Below are 19,049 nucleotides of genomic sequence, written 5' to 3' on the forward strand. Positions count from 1 at the left end.
GGAAAGTTCTTAGTGCCAGGGGACTATAATGCAACTACACATCTTGTTTTGAAAGTCCTTTGTGCTAGAGGACTCTAAACTTTCGCAGCACATCTTGTTTTAAAGGTCCCTCGTGCTGGAGGACTCTAAACTTTTGCAGTACTCTCGTGTTAAAGGGCTACGGGCCTTTGTAACATAGGTCCTTTGTGCTAGAGGACTCTAAACTTTTGTAGCACCCTTGTTTGAGATATCTCCCTTGCTTCGTTTTGTTTTGCCACTAACGGTTTACCGTGTGGGTTTGTTTGTCCGGAATGTCATCATATGTAATATGTTGATGCTAGTAAGCATCCCTTGCAGCTTTGAAGATTTGTCCATCCCTTGTTATGTAAAGTTTTGACATGTATTGTTTTGAAAAGACTTCGGCTATTATTCATGCAAACCCCTTTATTATCTATATCATTCACTGAGTATCCAAGCTCACCCTCTCTATATATATGTTGGTGATGAGCAAGAAGGCGATGACGCCTAGATGTGATTCGCGAGCTTGTTTTGGATTTTTGGTTATGTCGGCTTGACTTGTATTTACGTCGGCAGTCTTGAAAATTATGCTTCTTGACTTGTAATATTTGTATTTTGCATACGTCGGCTTGAGAAGCCTTTTGATCAAGATGTAATTTGTACTTTGTTTCATTTGTAACTAAGTTGTAATCCTTATGTAGATGTTTGCCATTTCATTTGACTTACGCACAACTCTTATGGACTAATCTAATTTGTATATATTGCTTCCGTACTTGTGAGCCCCATATATTTATACTCTGATTGTGTGTGAATTTTGAAAGTTGGCCTTCGGTAATCTCGGATTACTGGCCATCATGGTACCAAACTACTAGGGGCGGTTTGGGGTCGTGACAACTAGGTATCAGAGCGAGTTGGGTTTGAATACTTTGGGCTCGTGGGAAGTGATTTTACCACATCAAGTTTGCTATGCTTTGTGAGGACATTGCATATAGTTAGGATAAGTGTTAGGATTTATATGTTGCATTTATGTGAGCATGGGATTAAGCTTCTTGGGTAGTGCTTGTAGCGGGTGAACTTGTTTGGAGGTCTTATCGGAAACAATCTTGATCAACGTGGTTTCTGATTAAAATTCCTTAAGAGTTCTGAGACTAGTAGTTATCCTTGTGAACTTAATTCGATTATGTGACTAAGTGTTTAATTGTTTATATGTAGTAGAAATTATGTGTTTGGGGGTTTATGTGCCTTATAGCCTAAAGGTGGTGAGTGTGTGTGCCTCGGGAAAGGGTTGTGGTGTTGTGCACTAAGTTGGTCTTGTTTTGATTTTATAGGTGGTCTACACAAGGAAATAGAGGACGAGTTAGGAATAGGAGTGCCAATAGGGGCACAACGGTTTCTTTAGCACCTGTCATTGCAGCATCAGCTGTCAGCGAGGAAGTTGTATGCGAGATTGTGAGAGTGGTACAGAATGATTTAGCTCTCAATGAGGGTGACAATGAGCATGCCCTCAAGCTTACTAAGGAGTTTCTTCGTTCCAATCCACTGGAGTTTGTGGGGCAGGCTAAACCATTGGAGGTAAAGGATTGGTTGGAGCAAGTTAGCAAGACTCTTGATATGCTTAGAGTCGAAGATGAGGAGTTGATGATTTCTTTGGCGAGTTTCCTATTGAAGGGTGATGCAGGGTACTGGTGGAAGTTTGTTAAGAACACCGTAGGTAACATGTGGGTAGCTTTTACCAAGGCCTTTTTGGCCAAGTACTTCCCTCCTTTTGCTCGGGAAACATTGAGGGAACAGTTTGTTGAGTTGCACCAAGATGCTACTCCTTTGGCACAGTTTGAGATGCAGTTTACTAGTTTGTCGAGGTTTGCTCCAGAGTTGGTGGCAATAGAGGAGCGTCGTTGTTATGAGTCTGAGAGGCAGTTATGTAATGATATTCGGGAGAAGGTAACTAGATCTCTGTGGAAGAATTACTATGCTCTAGTTGAAGTGGCGGCCCATGTGGAGGCCATGGTTACGAGTGTTGGTCGAGTTAGGGAGGAGGCCACTTTAGCGACTCCTACAGTTCATAAGCGATCTAGGCTCAATAAGAGGTGAAGGCAAGCGCATGCTCAATCTCAGGCTCAGTCTTTGTCTTCATTAGAGGTTTTGGACTCATCAGTTGGGAGGTCTAGTGAGGTTCAAGCTTCAAGCCAGTCTCGGAGTAAGGGGTCTACTGTTTGTTTTGATTGTGGTTATCTGGGCCAAGTTAGACGTTTTTGCCCATTGCATGTGAATTGTTTGAGTGTTCAGAACCTAGTCAGACTCAGTTCCTTCAGTCCAGTCAAGTGTGGAACAGATACCTGGCTCGTATAGGCCAAGCTTCGAGGGCTTCACAAGGGTTGACTTCCAATCATCACAATAGTACTCCTCTCAAGAAGGGCTTTTGTATTAGAGACTGAAGGTTTAATATATGAACTTTTGTTGTTGACCGGTGTACTATTGGATGCTAAAACATCATGATTATGTGTTGTATATATATATATTGTTGTTTGTTTATCCTCATGTATTTGGGGGGGCACGCATTGAATCTCAAACTCTCTTTTATATATATGTGTAATGAGAAGTTGTTAATGGGATAGATAACCCAAGTGTTTTTACATGTCAGACATTAAATTATGAGATGGTTATGTGATGGCCTATGAGCTTTGTTCGGTTTGGAAGTTGTTTTGTTAAGAACGGGGAATTCGTGGTCATTATGATTGGTGTGGTGGTATCATAAGTTGTAAGGCCTTGGATGGGTTGAGTTTAAGGGAATATGAGACTTTAAAGTTTTGTGGAATTGGCAAAGTTAGGTGAGAATGTCTGAGGTAATGTGAAAGTTATATCTCAGGTTAGTGAGAATAGTACTGTGTGTGATGTTTAGCATATTGGTTTTGTTGGTCAGTGAGCCCATGGTGTTCCTATTGATTGTGAGAAGGGTGGTGTGTGTGTTGAGTTATTATTAGATCTTGGATGGAGTTTTGAGAGTGAGGGGAGAATTTAATGGTTAACTGTTAGAGGCTTTTCTTGGAAGGAAGAATGGTGTTGTTCGTGGATAGTGAGTGTGGCATTGGTAAGGATTCCTTTGTGTCCAGAATTAAGTGATTGTCGTTGACCATGTCAGTATAATGTTTGAGGTTTTAGGATGTGCATATCAGATAGATATAGGAGTGTTGACCTTCTTCAGGAACCATGGAGGTATAGTCTAGTTTGGAGGAATTCGGGGTGATTCAAAGGGTACCAGGAATTTGTGTGCGAAACCCCATTAGAAGTGGTGGTGTTGGGTGATGTGTCGGTATTTGGTACCGAGCATCTAGTTTTATCAAGTTGGCTAAACGGTTAGTTGATATTGGAATGTGGTTGACAAATAGTCCCATGAGGTCTAGCTTAGAGTTGGTAAAGAGGGTTATAACCTTGTAAGTGTCTTAGGATGGTTTAGTGAGAGTGAAGCCTCACGTCTGAGGTATAGAAGCTTGAGTGAAGCTTGTGACAAATTGGTGGAACTCCTTGGGTTGGAGTAGTGCATGGGATCATTGTTTTATGTGTTCCTTACGCCTTGTGTGGGTGATGACTTATGACGATGTTTATGATAAAAGAGAATTTCAAGATAATGAACTTTCTTGTCTTTTGTTGCATTGAGAATGCGGTTGTTATTTTATCAAAGATTGTTATATAAATTTGACTTATGCGTTTGTTGTGACATCAGGTAAGGGTGATGGATGTTATGAGATAATGGTCGTCAAGCTTGATTTGGAAAATGAAATTTTCCTAGAGTTATAGCCTCGGATGGCCTTGTTTAATGGAGATGTTGCGGAGCTAATCTAAATTGTAATCAGAAATTTCACTGTATAGTTTGGTGCAACTAACATGTGGATGATTGTATATTTCGATTTACATCCTTGTTTTAGGAAAATTTTAAAAATAAAAAATAAAAAAATATGGAGTTTTACTTGAAAAGAAGAAAATGTGTTTTAACTGTGATTGGTGTGAGTTTTGGCACTTATGAGAAATGTTTTGCATTCAAGAAACTGATTTTTAAAGAATCGAGAAAAGGATGAAAATTTTCTTTTAACTAAGTTCGGTTATCATTTGTTTTACCTAAAATGATGGGTGTTGTGTAAGTGACTTAACTTGAATTGCAATTTGGTTTGGGTGATGGTTTGAGGAATGTTTTAGAGCTAGTGAGGTTTTCATACCAAGTTGTTGTCTCTGACCTTATCCTATTAGGAGTTCTCTTATCCTATGTGGGTTTATTAAGACTTTTGTTGTGGAAATTTCTTCAGTATTCTAAGTGCTGAGCACTCAAGTGTGTGCGGTCTTGTTGTGGTGGTTGTCGTTTGCTTGATGCTTTTAGTATGTGTGCAGTTGTTGTTTCTATTTTGTTTTGCAAGCCTAATGATTGGTATGGGTTGATGAGGCACTCCTGTTTTGCTCTTTGAGTTTCATTGTTTCGGTGTCTTTAGGGTCCCAAAATGTGAGTTGGAATCCAAGAATCTATCCTAAGTATGGATCCAATGCTTAGTCGGTGGTTGTGCTTCCAGTTGTGTTTGAGTTGCCTTTGTTTGGCCTTACCTTAAATTTCGGGGACAAAATTCCTTAAGGGGGAGGTTATAGCAACTCTGCTTTATATGTGACTCGTTGATGTTTTGGATCTAAGTTTCATTGTCTTATTTGGTTGTCCATGTCTTGTTTCCCCTTATTCTTCATTGAGTTTGGTTATTGGGGTGTGTTAGTTGCATTTGGAGCATGTTGGTTGCTTGTTTTTAAAACCATTGTTGCCCTAAATTTTTTCCCTACGCTCAAGCGAAACTTCTTGCACTCAGTAGTGTTTGAAGACTCTCAACATTTTTGCAGGTCTGCAAAGTACTGGAAAGGTCCATTCTTCGCTCGAGCGGTGATTCTTGCCCTCGAGCAATGGATGCAGTTTTATTGAAATGTGAAAATTGGTCTTTGGAAAGAAAAGAATTGGACAAGTTAACTTGGAAAACAAAAGGGTTGATTTTGAAGAAAATAGTGAAACCATGATGTATTGTAAATTTAGAATTTAAACTTGAGGTTGGATTTTGAAATATTTGATTATTGTTGTCATTATCATTGTTGTTGGATTTAAGGTTGAGTGACCATCGAATTGTCACGTTACGTGTGTTTAAACATTATTGCTTAGAGGTTTTGTCCTTAGTAATCTGTAAAGGATGACATTGTGATGTTGAATGGATTTTTGTGTATGTAGTACACTCGAATCATGTTTGTTTGTTGAATTGTGTGATAGTTGGAAATGTGTACACGCTGAGAATAAGGGGTACCATTACCTTCCAGCTAGCGCCTGAAAAATTGGTTGCTTTGAGAATGTGGGGTACCAGTACCTTCCAACTAGTGCTTGGAGAACTTGGCAGAGGTACCATTACCTTCCAACTGGTGATTGGTTGGCATGAGTTTTGGAATGGTGTATCCTTGGCATACCATGTTGAGGCAGGTCGAGCGTTGATGGGTTTCTCGTTCTTATCTCAGTCCTCCTTATGTGTTTCATGCATAGTGATGATTATTTTGTGGAGGATGTCACTTGTCTTAAATGGTTATCTGAGGAGTACTTTATATGTATCGTCCTCAAGTTTGTTTGGGATACTTCTAATCAGAAATTGGTATAAGTTCGGTAATCGAAGAAACGTAATTGGGTTCAATGGATTGGTTCGAAAACTGGCTGTCGTCGGGTGAGTGTAAAATTAAAAAGGTAACACGAAGAATGAAAGATGAATGGTTGTGTTGCTGAGGAAATTGAACATTTTTGAGGAAAAATATCTATGCAAGTATATCTTCATATATAAACTGACACTCCTGTATATGTTATGACTTAAAGCGTTCATGATCATAGCTATCTATATGTTGTTATTGTTTATGATCATGTTGGGATCCCTACTGGACTTTATGTTGATCCCACGTTGCTAACCCCTTTTTACGTGAACATTGAGTAGTGTTTCAAGGTTGAGGATCTTCATTATCTGTTGGCCATGGGGCCTTTTAATTGTTGGCTAAATGCCATTGTTGTAAAAAGGGCTGAACCCTTTCATGTATTGATACAAGCATGTGGGCAATTTATTGTAATTATGTCTCATGTTGCATTCATTGTGTATTCAAATGAGAGAACCTTTACTTAATTGTCTTTATTGATGTATTGAAATTCCGTACGTTATCTCTGAAATTATATTATAACAAAGGATTTGGTTACGTTACCCCGAGTAATAAAAAATAGGGCATTGCATGAGTGCCTTGGTTGCATTTGGAATAGGTTGGTAGCCTGTGTTTCAAAACTATTGTTACTCAGGTCTTGGCTTCTTCACTCAAGCGATATTTCTTGCGCTCAAATAGTCTTTGTTGACTCCCAATACTTTTGTAGGTCAGCAAAACTATTACAAGGTCGCATTCTTCGCTCGAGTGACACTTTTTGCACTCAAACGGTGTTGGCTCGAACAGTCATTCATGAGCTCAAGCGGTGGTCTTCTATCTGAAAAACTTCTGGGAGTCGGTATTTTTTACTCGAATGGTGATTCCTACGCTCGAGCAATCCCACATGTTGTGTTTGGTCGCTTCAGCGACCATTCTTGTGCTCAAGTGGTCTGCGCGTATATCAAGTCATAAAGTTCACTTTTTGAGTCACTCTTTCACACCTCTCTCTCTCTCTCTCTAAATCTCAGATTTAGAGCTTCTCTCTCTAAAACACACTTTCTATACACAAATTCACCTAGATCCATTGATTTCTCCACCTTAATCATTTTTTTTTAATGTAGAGCACACAGAGAGCTTCATCTTAATTGGAACAAAGTTGATTTTTGACGTCTTTGATGTTCCTCCACTCTCTCTCTCTCTCTCTCTCTCTCTCTCTCTCTCTCTCTCTCTCTCTCTCGTCTTCTAAGCTTGAGGTAGGAATTTCTCTACACATTCTTATGATTTTTAACTTAGCTATGCGATACTTCCTTCACTCTCTCTCTCTCTCTCTCTCTCTCGTCTTCAAATGGGTTGTTGGAAATGATTGAGGAAATGTATTTATTGTTGAGTTATGATGAAATGATGCATTTTTGTCTTTGAAATTGATTTATAAAGGAAAGGGGATTTTTTCCTAAGAATATCAAATGTTGATTTTGTAATGATAAATGGAATTGATGTTGGAAATGTGGAATTGAATTGATGTTCATGAGGATGGTGGAGTTAGATATGTATTATCACTCCGATCTTGAGATTTTTTAAAGGTTTATCTTTATGGAAATTATTTATTTGTTTAGAGATATTTGTTTTGGGCTATCGGTGGAGGATAGCTATGATTGTTGTAAAAATTTCATGAGAATTAGGTGAATTGAAACTAATTTCTCATCTATTTGCATTGAACATTGTCGCATCTTTAACACATTCAAAATGTATATTTGTTTTTAGAAAATGGGGTGAATACTTGGTGAATCTGGGTAGAGGGTGTGGTTACGATATTAAGTTGGCCTGTGTGTCCTTGGTGAAAGACTAGAAACCCGCATGGATAAGTGTCAAGCCTTCCGGTTAATACTAGTAAAAATGACAAATTGGTAATAGTTGTATAGTCTACTTGCAGACACGTACCTAGAGATTTACAATGTTGTACTCACCGCCTTGTTTTTCTATTATAAAGGAAATGGTTCTATTAATTGTGTTATAGCATTACATGGTTTTGGAAAGAGGTATATAATGTTTTCTGCACGAGTATTGCATATGCATTCACCTTATATCTTTGTTAAGATTTATAAATTGTGTTGTAGTATCTCTACTAGGCTTTAGCTCACCCTATGTGGGAAAACCATTTTCAGGTGTTGATGATATACCTCCACCAAGGTAATAGCTTGGGAAGACTTGGTGCCGAAGGCTTCTTTTTGTGTATTGCTGTATTGATTTTATACAAGCCAAGGGCTTTAACTGTATTGGATTTAAATCGATTTTTGTTGCAACCAAGTATTATCTTGGAAAGATGTAAACTTTTAGGACATTTATTATTTGTTTAACCTTTATTTCACATCTTCAACTTATGGCACATGCTATAGATTAAAGGTTTGGACCTATGAATGTACAACTGCATGTGACAGCTTTTGTACACTCGGATTATATGAAATGAAAATGATATTGTATTCAAAATGGTATTGTTATTTATTAATATTGTGGATGGTTTTATTGTAATTATTTCAGGACGTTACAGTTAGAATCATGAGTTGGATGGTGAGAGGCTCGATAGTGGAATGTTGAAATGTAATGCCCTGAAAATAAAAACAATAACCTATCCACAGCATTAATAAATAACAACAAAGATGAAATAATCATCTTACATTAAGTGTAATTGAGTTTACAAAAAAGTAACATATGTGGGTATATATCCATAGGCCCTGAATCTATAGCATATGTTGCAAAATAAAGAAATAGAATACAAGTTAAACATATAAGAAATGCTCTAAAGGCTTGCAGCTTTCCAAGTCAATACTTGGTTCCAACTAGGCCTATCAACAAGTCGGATCCGGGTCAGATCCATTGGAATCCCATCCGATCCGATAACCATTAATTCGAATCTGAATCCAATTATTAAAAATCATATTACTTACAATCCGATCTGATCCGTGTTAAATGGATATCCGATCCGTATAATCCGATTCGATCCGATTTTTTCTTCTTCTTCTTCTTCTTCTTCTTCTTCTTCTTCTTCTCTCTCTCTTTCTCTCTCTCTCTCTCTCTCTGTGGTTAGCAGCCATAGCCACTACCAGTGGTGGTTTTGAAGACCTTGGCATTGAAGGACTGTGAAATCAGAGACCTATGAAGTGTTGAGATTACTTGTAAGTAGACCCCAGTTGGATCTGATAATTCTTGCTTTACAAAGCTCTTGTAGACCAAGGCTGAGTAATCAGATGCAAATTCAGACAGTGGGATGAGATCAAGATTGAAATGGAAGATTAGGATAAGTGAGAGGAGGCAAAAGGGTTTTGTAGGTAATACACCCATTGATAGATAAAGTCAATAAAATATCAATTATAATAGGCACATGGGAATATTGAGAGGCATGAAGTCCTCTACTGTGTGTTATAAAAAAAAAAACAGGTCAACTCAATAAAGCATCATGATTCATGATTGCAATTTTTTAGAGTAGATAGTATATCCTTCTACACATGAGTAAATCCCAACAACAAAATGTAAGAAAATTATGCATTTCGTCATCAAATAGAAAAATGAACATGAAAGTAGTTGCATATTTGATAAAATTGGAAATCTTCAGAGCCAACATATTACACATAAAAGGAAAAATTGAAATTAAAAGTCATGAAAAGGAAGGGTTTCCCAAGAAGAACCATCATTACAACATTTTCCAAGGTAATTGAGAGGACTCAATAATAGAAAAAATCACAACCTATAAGTCATGTTGAACTTGGGCCCTTTTCTGCCCTTTCTTGAGAAGTGCAATTAAAAGTAACCGAGTCTCATTTAGAAATTATAAATAGCTGTAAATCAAGCTGGCCTAAAGCTAAAATAAAAAAACTAAACCCCTAATAATCCCAAGATGATTAAAAACAAGACCAGAAGAAATAACTGAAATGGCTTCTAGTATTGAAATAGTTCCAACATAATTAACTGTCGCATAATACAACCGTAAAGAAGAACAACAGACAAAAAAGGTCATCGAAAATCCAAAAAAATTTGAAGGGAGAGACAACAGAACAGATTATGCCTCAATCTGACAAGGTTGATTACGTAAATAGTTTATTTTTAGCATATTCTTCTCCTCTTCTAAATTTGCAGGATCAAAAATAGGACACTGTAATTGGATAAGAAATTGTCAAAAGCAATGTTGCGTTGTCAACAGAGTCAAAAAAAGATAGTTGCAGTGAGTTCTTAGTCATTAAAGCTTCAATTGTCCATTCCAATGATTCAACCTGCACAGAGCAAACAACACAAGCCATGAAAGAGAAGTAGTCAAGAAAAACAACCCTGGAAGACTAATAAATGTTTTTAATTGGAATTGACATATATCTTAAAGAGTATGTAATGTAATGTAATTCTCATGGCATGTCTCAAGAGATAATGGCAGAAACTCTGCTACCAACCCTTCAAATTAGAAAAATAAATGCTAAAAGTGAAGGAATCTTTAACATGAGAGCACAAAAGTGCAGGGGACAAAAACAAAAAGAAAGAACAAAAGAACATGAGAATACAAAAATAGAACAAAGGTTACAAAGCACAAATCAGGACATAGAACAAAAAACAAAAGTTGAAAAGCAAAACCCACATACAGATATGATTCAATGAAAAAACCCAGATTGTAAAAGGCAAAGATAAGATATATACTGACCTATATGTGCCAGTGACAAGGCTACATCTTAAGATAACTTAAGATAACTTCTTCTAACAGAAAACAAAAGTTCAGTTTAAGATAACAGAAAACAAAAGACAAAAGCTCAGCTTAAGATAACATAAAACAAAAGTTGAAAAGCAAAACCCACATATAGAACACGGTGTTACTCTCCAACTTAAGATAACTTCTCCTATCACAATGAAAATGACAAACCAAGTGATTCAATTCAATCCATCTACTCATGTCAACATTCTTCTACATCTGCAGTTTCAAAATAATATGACATCAAGATATTTATAGAACTAAACTAATGAACATCTAATTATTTAAGAACTTCAATATTTCAGTTACTTTTATTTTTGTTCGATTCAATCCAATCATTGCAAGTGATTAAGGCCTCCACAATATCTGGAAGCAATGAAGCACGTGTCTTATCAATGACCCTACCTTCTACACTAAATGTCACCTCTGATGCAATCGTAGTAGCTGGAACACTTAAAAGATCATGAGCCATCCTTGCCAAAGTAGGAAAATTGCTTTATTTACTTTCCACCAATGTAGAATGTTGAAATTCTCATTACTTGGAAATACCAACTCCTCCAAGTATTGATCCACCTCTGATTTTTTTTATAGGCATGAATGTTAGAAGCACGTTCTTGGGCATACCACGTATGAAAAATAGCCAAACTTTCTTGTTTCAAAGAACTAACAACCAATTGACTACCACTTGAGCTATTATTTTCAGAAACAAGTGCAATGCAACTCATAGAATTAGAAGAACCACTCCTATACTCATAAAAAAAGATCAACAAAACCATTACGAACCCTCTGAATATGCTTATTAGCATCAACACTAGAAATAAGCACAAAGTAATATTCCACCAAGTCCATTTTAAATCTCGGATCGAGAACCACTGCAATTGCTAACACCAAAGAACATTCTTCCCAATATTTTTGAAATTTCACTCTCATTGGACCGGCCATCAATCCAATGCAATCATACTCACTTTGCTCTCGTTTTTTCATTTCACGTTGAATAAGACAAATATCGGGAAAAAACACATTTGAAGTAGGAAAAGTGGTACCACTAAAGTGAGATGTAGCATCCAAAAAAATCTTCAAGCACCCACAAATCACATTTGCTACATTTCACTCATCCTCAGAAGGATTTTGCTTATATTGTTTGTCAATTTGCCCTAAGCGGTGGAATGCACTTTTCAAATCTAATGCAGCTTCAAGCATTGAATAAGTGGAGTTCCATCTGGTAGGAACATCCATGGGGACTTTCTTTTTATGATGTAACTTAACATGATTCACTGCAACATCAAATTTTTGTTTTCCATAAGGAGACCTCCCTAAATATCTCACACTTTCGCAAATTTTTGAAATAAGACTCGCAATCACCTTCAAACCATCCTGAACAACTAAATTCAATATGTGCGCGGTACAACGCACATGAAACAATTGTCCACCCAAATGTAGTAATCCTTGATCATGTAGCCATCGCTTTAAGAGTCTTACCATGACATCATTACTCGTTGCATTATCGACTACCATTGAAAACAACTTATCTATGTTCCACTCTAAAATTAGATCTTAGATAAAGCAAAACAAATGGTCTCCATCATGCGGGTAATCAATGCGTCTATAAGCAAGGATTTTCTTCTTTAACTCCTAATCATTAGTCACATAATAGGCAGTCAAAAATGTATAGGCAAAATTCTGATGGTCTGAAGTCCATATATCAGTTGTCAAGGTGATCTTAGAAGAGAGTTCATCTAAAAATTGATATAACTTGGCCTTTTCTATTTCATAAACATCAAGGACATCAGCCCTAATAGTGTTACGAGAAACAAGTTTGAACATTGGTTGAAGATTATTGCAAAATATTTCAAAAAATTCATGCTCAGCCATGTTAAAAGGATAATTATGCATGATTACCATTCTAGAAAAATCCATACGTCTTCTCTCTTGATTGAATTTAAAAGTTGCAGCCTTAGGAATAGACTCAGAAGCAACCTTACTAGCATTCCTAGGGGCATTTGGTCCTTTGAGTACTGGACATGCCTTCGACAAATGATTTTTTAAATGACTAGTCCCTTTCCTACTCTCTACAACAAATTCCCTATTGCAATGCTTACATCTAGCTATGTCATTTCCATTAGGTCCTTTGAATTTGACAAAGTCATCCCATACCTTTGAAGCTAGTTTTCGAATCCTCTTTGTGGGTCCTTGAGATACATCGTCATCCAACTCGGTATCATCAGCAAGAATAGGTTCGCTATAATCCGAAGGCATCTTTGGCTCAAAAACTCAATATGCACTGCACAAGAAATCAAACATAAAGGAGGAGGAGTTGGCAAGATAATTATGCAGTGAACAGAACTGCAGACAAGCACAAACATAGTGTGCACCAGACACTTCAATTTGGAAACTATATAGACTTGTATGCATGTGATCAATCTACTGTAAGGGCATGCAAAATTCATTTAAAAGCAACAAAACTAATAACCCAATTTATAATCAAACTCACAATTGGCAGCCTAAAAAATAAAATAATAAAAAAAATTATGAATAATTGTTAACATGAAGGAAAACCTCATAAACCACATTCAATGTGGAGAAAAACTTGACAATATGATTCCACTAGAAAGGAAAATATCCGTCCATCAAAAGATACCATGCAACTTAAGCATTTCTTAGTTAAAACATAGGGCAAGTCTGATTCTACAACCAACCAATATTTTCAAATAATCAAACAAAGCAAATGAGACTCAGGATCTGACATTTACTCTCCTCAAGAGTTGGTGCTTTGTACAAAACTTCCAAGACCCTAAACACAAGCACATAGCTCTTATATAAACCCTCAAAACAACAATTCGAATCTAGACAATAAATGAACATTGAAAAAGATTACAATGCGAACCCTTTAAGGATAATAAAATATTCAACTACCCTATTAAATATAAGCACACCAATTTCAATGGAAGCAAATTGGTACGTATAATTCAAAAAAGCATAGAACATTTGCGAATTCAGGGCATCAAAACCAAAATCCATATAAATGGAATCTAAACAGATCCACAAGAAACCCTAGATTTTTCTGCAAAAACGAAATGTGGGTTGGAAATGACAAGCCTGTTGGTGGGGGGTGTAAAGAGATTTGAGATCGTGAGAAGCCAAAGCCCTGTTGAAGGTTTTCAGATCGAGAGAAAATGGGAGGCTTTCAGCTCGAGATTGATCCACCTAACTGTAATCGGAAAAGATGGAAGAGAGTGCTCGAAGAAGAATACCTAGATTAGAAACAGCAGAGAGCTAGATTTGGCTAAGTTCATCGTCGTCAATTGGAGCGTTTTCAAATGATGAGAGAGAGATTTGATCTTCAAATGATGAACTTAATCAGCAGAGAGCACTTTTCAGACGATGAGAGAGAGATCTGATTATGAAAGATCTGATTTTCAAACCTAATGTGATTTCTTCTATGAGAGATGATGAAAGAGACGATGAGAGAGAGATTTGATTCTAAGATATGATTTCGTTTATGGGAATTCAATGTAATCGGATTGGGCAAACAAATGGACCGGATTGGATTTATCCGAATTCGACCCGTTTGAAATCGAGCTAAGAAGATACGAATTAAATAGATATTCGGATTCAGATTTGTATAAATGGATCAGATTAATCGAATCGGATTCGGGTTAAATCCGATTGGATTCGGGTTAAATCCGATTGGATTCGGATCAGATTAATCAGATCAGATTTAACTATATTGGATTCGGATTGGATTCGGATCGGATTAATTAGATCAGATTTAATGATATTGGATTCAAATCCAATATAGTTAAATCCTTGGCTTGTACAAAATAAATACAATAAATACAGAAAATAAAGCTTTTGCTCCAAGTCCTTCCAAAAGTTATTGCCTTGGTGGAGGTATCTCATCAGCACCTGAAAATGTTTTTTCACATAGGGTGAGCCAAAACCTAATAAAAATAATCCAACCCAATAAATGAATCTTAACAAAGATATAAAGTGAATGCACGTGCAATGCTCGTGCACAAAATATTTTATATCTGTTTTCAAAACCATGCAATGCCATGTTAATATCGTAATTCATAAATCATTTACTTTACAGTAGAAAATAGGGCAGTGAATCATACTTTGGAAATCTCAAAACAATTCAACCTTTCATGAAAATTCCGTCCACAGGAAAGTAAATTGGCACCCATGTAAACGTAGGCTATACAAACACTACTATTGCCATTTCACAGAAATTTCGTCCGCGAGATTGGCACCCATGCATACGCACGGTTTCTAGGACTTTCACTATGGACACTCAGGCCAACTTATTTCAATGACACAACACATACTTCCCAACGGTAGACATTTCTAATGTATAAATATGAAATAATGCTTGATGCAAATGGATGAGAAAATAGTTTCAACTCTCATAATTCTCATGTAATTTCTACAACAATCGTAGTTATCTTCCATCGATAGCCTAAAACAAATATTTTTAAACAGATAAACAATTTTCAATAAAGGTAAACTTTCCATATTTCAAGATGTCAGTGATAATGTATATCCAACTCCACCATCCTTATCAATATCAACCAAATTCCACATTTCCAACACCAATTTCATTTATCCTTTAAAAATCAACATTTGATGCATTTAGGGTAAAACCCCCATTCCTTTATAAACCAATTTCAAAGGTAAAAATCCACTCATTCATCATGACTCAACAATAATTACATTATCTTAATCATTTCCAACGAAGTATTCGAAAATCTCTCTTTTGAAATCAAGCCAAGCCCTAGGTTTGTCCAAATCTCCTCCAAATCGCAATGTTGTTTTATAAAGACACATATCTAAGTTAAAAATCAAAAGAAAGTGCAGAGAATTCCTACCTCAACCTTAGAAGATGAAAGAGAGAATGGAGATACTTCAAAAATGTTGAAACCTAACTTTGTTTGGATCAAAAGGAAGCCCATGGCATGCTCTATTTTTTTTAAACAAAGGGACATGGTTGAGGAACTCGACGGATCTAGGTGTATTTGTAGAGAGAAGTGGAGGTTTAGAAAGAAAGGGTGTGGATTTAGTGTTTTTGGAATGTTTAGAGAGAGAAAAATGAAAAAATGATTCAAAAGTGGCTTCTTATGAACTGATATACACACATATCGCTTGAGCCCAAGAAGTGTCACTCAAGCGACCAGACACAATAAGTTGCATCGCTCGAGCGCAAGAATCTTCGCTCGAGCAAGAATACCAACTCCATGAAGTTTTACAAATAGAAGACCACTGCTCGAGCACAAAAAGGCTCACTCGAGTGAACTCTACTCAAGCGCAAAAAATACCGCTCGAGCTAAAAATGCCAACCCCCAGTATCTCTACAGACCTGTAAAAGTACAGAAAGTTCACAAGGACCACTCGAGCGCAAGAAGTGACGCTTGAGCGAAGAAGCAAAATTCTAGACAGCAACAGTTTGAAAAACATGCTACCAACCTATTCCAAATGCAACCAACACATCCCAATAGCCAAACTCAAAGAGAAGTAAAGGGAAATAAGACATGAGCAACTGTAGAAGACAATGAAACTCGGATTCAAAACATCTAATACGTTGGGTCTAAATCAGAATTGCTATATGAAAGGTTCAATTGTGTAGAATGTGAATAATGAGGTTATACGTGCGTGAGCAGTACCAAAAGGTAATTTTGTCCAAAATAGTTGAGTGTATTTTGAGAGACCTGAACTATTATTGTAGTTCTGAATGTCTAGGGACATAGAAAAAATAAAAATAATAAAAATAATAAAAATAAAAAAATAAAAAAATCCTAAATTTATCTCACTCCTATCCCTCTTTCATTCTTTTTATAAAGTAGAGCATGTCTTTAAACATTTTTGCTGCCGTATAAAAACCGACAAGATGACAACCCTTGCAAGCCGACCCCCAATTTAGGGAAAATTACATTTTACATTTTAAATTATTGTCTCATATCATTTTACCTCCTTAAATTAAAAATTGTAATATTTATATCTATTAATTCTTTTCAATTCTAACCTTAATGACGAAAATATCCTATTAACTATATGAGTAAATTACACTTTACCTGCTTAAACTATCACCCTACCCTTTCAACTAAAAATAATATTTGATTTTTAATTTAAAATACAATTTTTAAGTTATTTTTTAAATAAATTTTTTTATTTTTGAGTTTTTTATTTTTATTTTTTCATATTTTAGGTGGAAAATTGAAACTTTTGGATGCACCTAAAATTTAAACATTTTTGAAGAATTTTTTAAAAAAATCACTAAAGACAAAAAAATAAAAATAAAAACATGAAATAAAAAAACTAGTACATTTTATATTTCATGTACTTAGTGAAAAAAAAATTAGATTTTTTCATAATTGTTTTTGTTGTTTGGTTGTGAATTCTTTTTTTATTTTAATTTTTTTTAACAAACTAAAAATTAATGCAGTGATGAAATGAAAAAAAAAAAGTCCAAATTGAAAGTGATATTAGGTAGGTGATAGTTCGAGGGATAAAGTGATATGGTGTGATTGTTTAAGGGGGTAAAATGTAATTTGTCCAATTGATGAAAGGATATTTTAGTTATAATGGTCCAAATTGAAAGTAATTACGTAACGTTTACGTTTTTGGTTTGTATTTACAAAAATTTAATAAATTGTTTACTACAAATGCGTTTGGTTTGAACAAAATATTTGAAATTTTTTAAAAATATAAACTAAAAAATATGTTTGTTCCGGCCTAAAATATTTATATTTATTTTTTATTATTTATGACAATGGGATCATATACATTATAATTGAAAAAAAAATTAATTGAAAAAAAAAATTGTTGGTCAAATTTTTAAGTTTCTATTTAAAAACCAACGTAAACTCATTTTTTGAATTTATATTTTTTTTCTTAAATTTATAAACTGAGACAACTATTTATAAAAGAAAAAATTATCAAACAAGTTTTTATGACAGCTTTAAAATTTTTGTAAATATAAACTGAAAACTGAAAATGAAATAATTACCAAACAGACTCTATAGACAGGGATTAGTTGTTACAATTTTTAGTTGATATGAATAAACTGATACAGCCATGGTTGAAGGGGATAAAATGCAATTTATGCACCAATTGAAGAAAGTGAGAAGATTGGGTTGGACCGATTAGATGATCAAAAATAGTAAGCTGATTAGTTTGTAGTTTATAATTTGTCAAATTACTTGTAAATTAACTAACCGACCCATATGTGTGTGTATATATATATATATATAAATCAAATAAATAAATAAAATAAGAAAATTACATTAGTCTTGTTACAAATAATATCTTCCTAAATCCAATATCAATTAATTCGACCACGCTCACCCCGGAGGTGGAGTGGCTATTGTGCCCTCGCAAAGTAGCCACTGGTGTGTGGTTATATAGGCCTAATTGTGCCCTCGCAAAGTAGCCACTGGTGTGTGGTTATATAGGCCTAATTTCTATTCAGTTTTATATTTTAAATCATATTTATTATTTATTTTTGTTGATATAAATGTAATTTGATAAAATGTTTAATGATGTACAATTAATTTGTTTTTTTGTTGCAGGTATGTTCTATTTAATATATTTTAAAAAATTAAAGGTTTAAATTATTGAAATGGATCCAAAATGAGCCTATATGACCGCACAATAATAATTGATATGCGCAGATCCCTCAATTTTGTCATATATATATTTTTCTAGTTTGATCATTTTTGTATGTTGATTTGTGAATTATGATTACCGTTGATTTGTGAGTTTTGTATTATGAATTTGAATAAATATTTTTTTTTATTATTGCAAAATTAAAGTTTTATATTCTCTGATATTCATTCTCTTTCTATATATTTCTAACTTGTCCAATCTATTGGTATGAAATTATCAAAATATTAAATTAATTTACAAATTCAAACGATGAGTGAGTTATAAAAAAATTATTAATAATAATAATTAGTCAAAAATAATTTGATTAATTAATAGTTTTTCTAAAATAAATTAATTATAACATAATATTACCGTTGTAATGAACCTGTACCAAAACCCAGCATGACATTTGGGAATTCAAAAAGTTAGTGGTTAGTTATGTAGTTAGTTATGTAGTGACATTTTTTATTTTTTAGAAGTGTGAACTACGAATACATCATTTGAGATTTATTTAAATTATAAATTATTTTTTGTATTTTTAGAAATTATATCATGTCCTATAAGCTTTCTAATTTCATAACAAAGAGGTTCTTTTATTAATAAATCATCAAATTAATTAATAATTTTTAATAATGTTATAATTTTATTTCAATTAATAATTTAGATAATTTTATTATTATATAGGTAAACAGTTAGAAATTTTATTTTTTTAAATTAATTATGTTAAATAAAAAATTCTGACAGAAAAATATTTGTAATTTTTCAAATTACAGGAAGTAATTCGTATTTTAAATAAATTTTAGAAAGTATATTTGCAATTTACGTTTTTTATAAAAAAAAATATGCTGAAAAGTAAATAAGTGACCTGATAATTTATAATAAATAAGTTAATAAATTGCCTATTTTGCAGTTTTCCAAACAACTATTAAAGTGAAAAATCTGATATGGTTCCAAAAATAAAGATGGCAAGATTATGACCAGGTTCACTGTACCAACTCATTTAGGTAGAATT

At 34.6% G+C, this 19,049-nt stretch overlaps 2 protein-coding genes across 2 annotated transcripts; both read right to left on the minus strand.

Moving 5' to 3' along the window:
* Positions 1 to 11,503: 11,503 nt before the first annotated feature.
* Positions 11,504 to 11,911, minus strand: LOC145823842 (zinc finger BED domain-containing protein RICESLEEPER 2-like). Its single transcript, XM_082923371.1, has one exon. The coding sequence runs from the start codon at positions 11,909 to 11,911 to the stop codon at positions 11,504 to 11,506; it is 408 nt and encodes a 135-aa protein (XP_082779497.1).
* Positions 11,912 to 12,028: 117 nt separating this feature from the next.
* LOC145823843 (zinc finger BED domain-containing protein DAYSLEEPER-like) lies at positions 12,029 to 12,652 on the minus strand. The gene has a single exon (XM_082923372.1). It carries the CDS (start codon positions 12,650 to 12,652, stop codon positions 12,029 to 12,031), a length of 624 nt encoding a protein of 207 aa, XP_082779498.1.
* Positions 12,653 to 19,049: the final 6,397 nt, after the last annotated feature.

This window comes from Camellia sinensis, chromosome 4 (genome assembly GCF_055761805.1).
Source record: "Camellia sinensis isolate YWXY chromosome 4, ASM5576180v1, whole genome shotgun sequence".
Lineage (NCBI taxonomy): Eukaryota > Viridiplantae > Streptophyta > Magnoliopsida > Ericales > Theaceae > Camellia > Camellia sinensis.

What these genes read in the sequence shown, in the direction of transcription:
- LOC145823842 (XM_082923371.1), bottom strand. Translation starts at nt 11,911, where the DNA reads ATGGTAGTCGATAATGCAACGAGTAATGATGTCATGGTAAGACTCTTA.
- LOC145823843 (XM_082923372.1), bottom strand. Translation starts at nt 12,652, where the DNA reads ATGCCTTCGGATTATAGCGAACCTATTCTTGCTGATGATACCGAGTTG.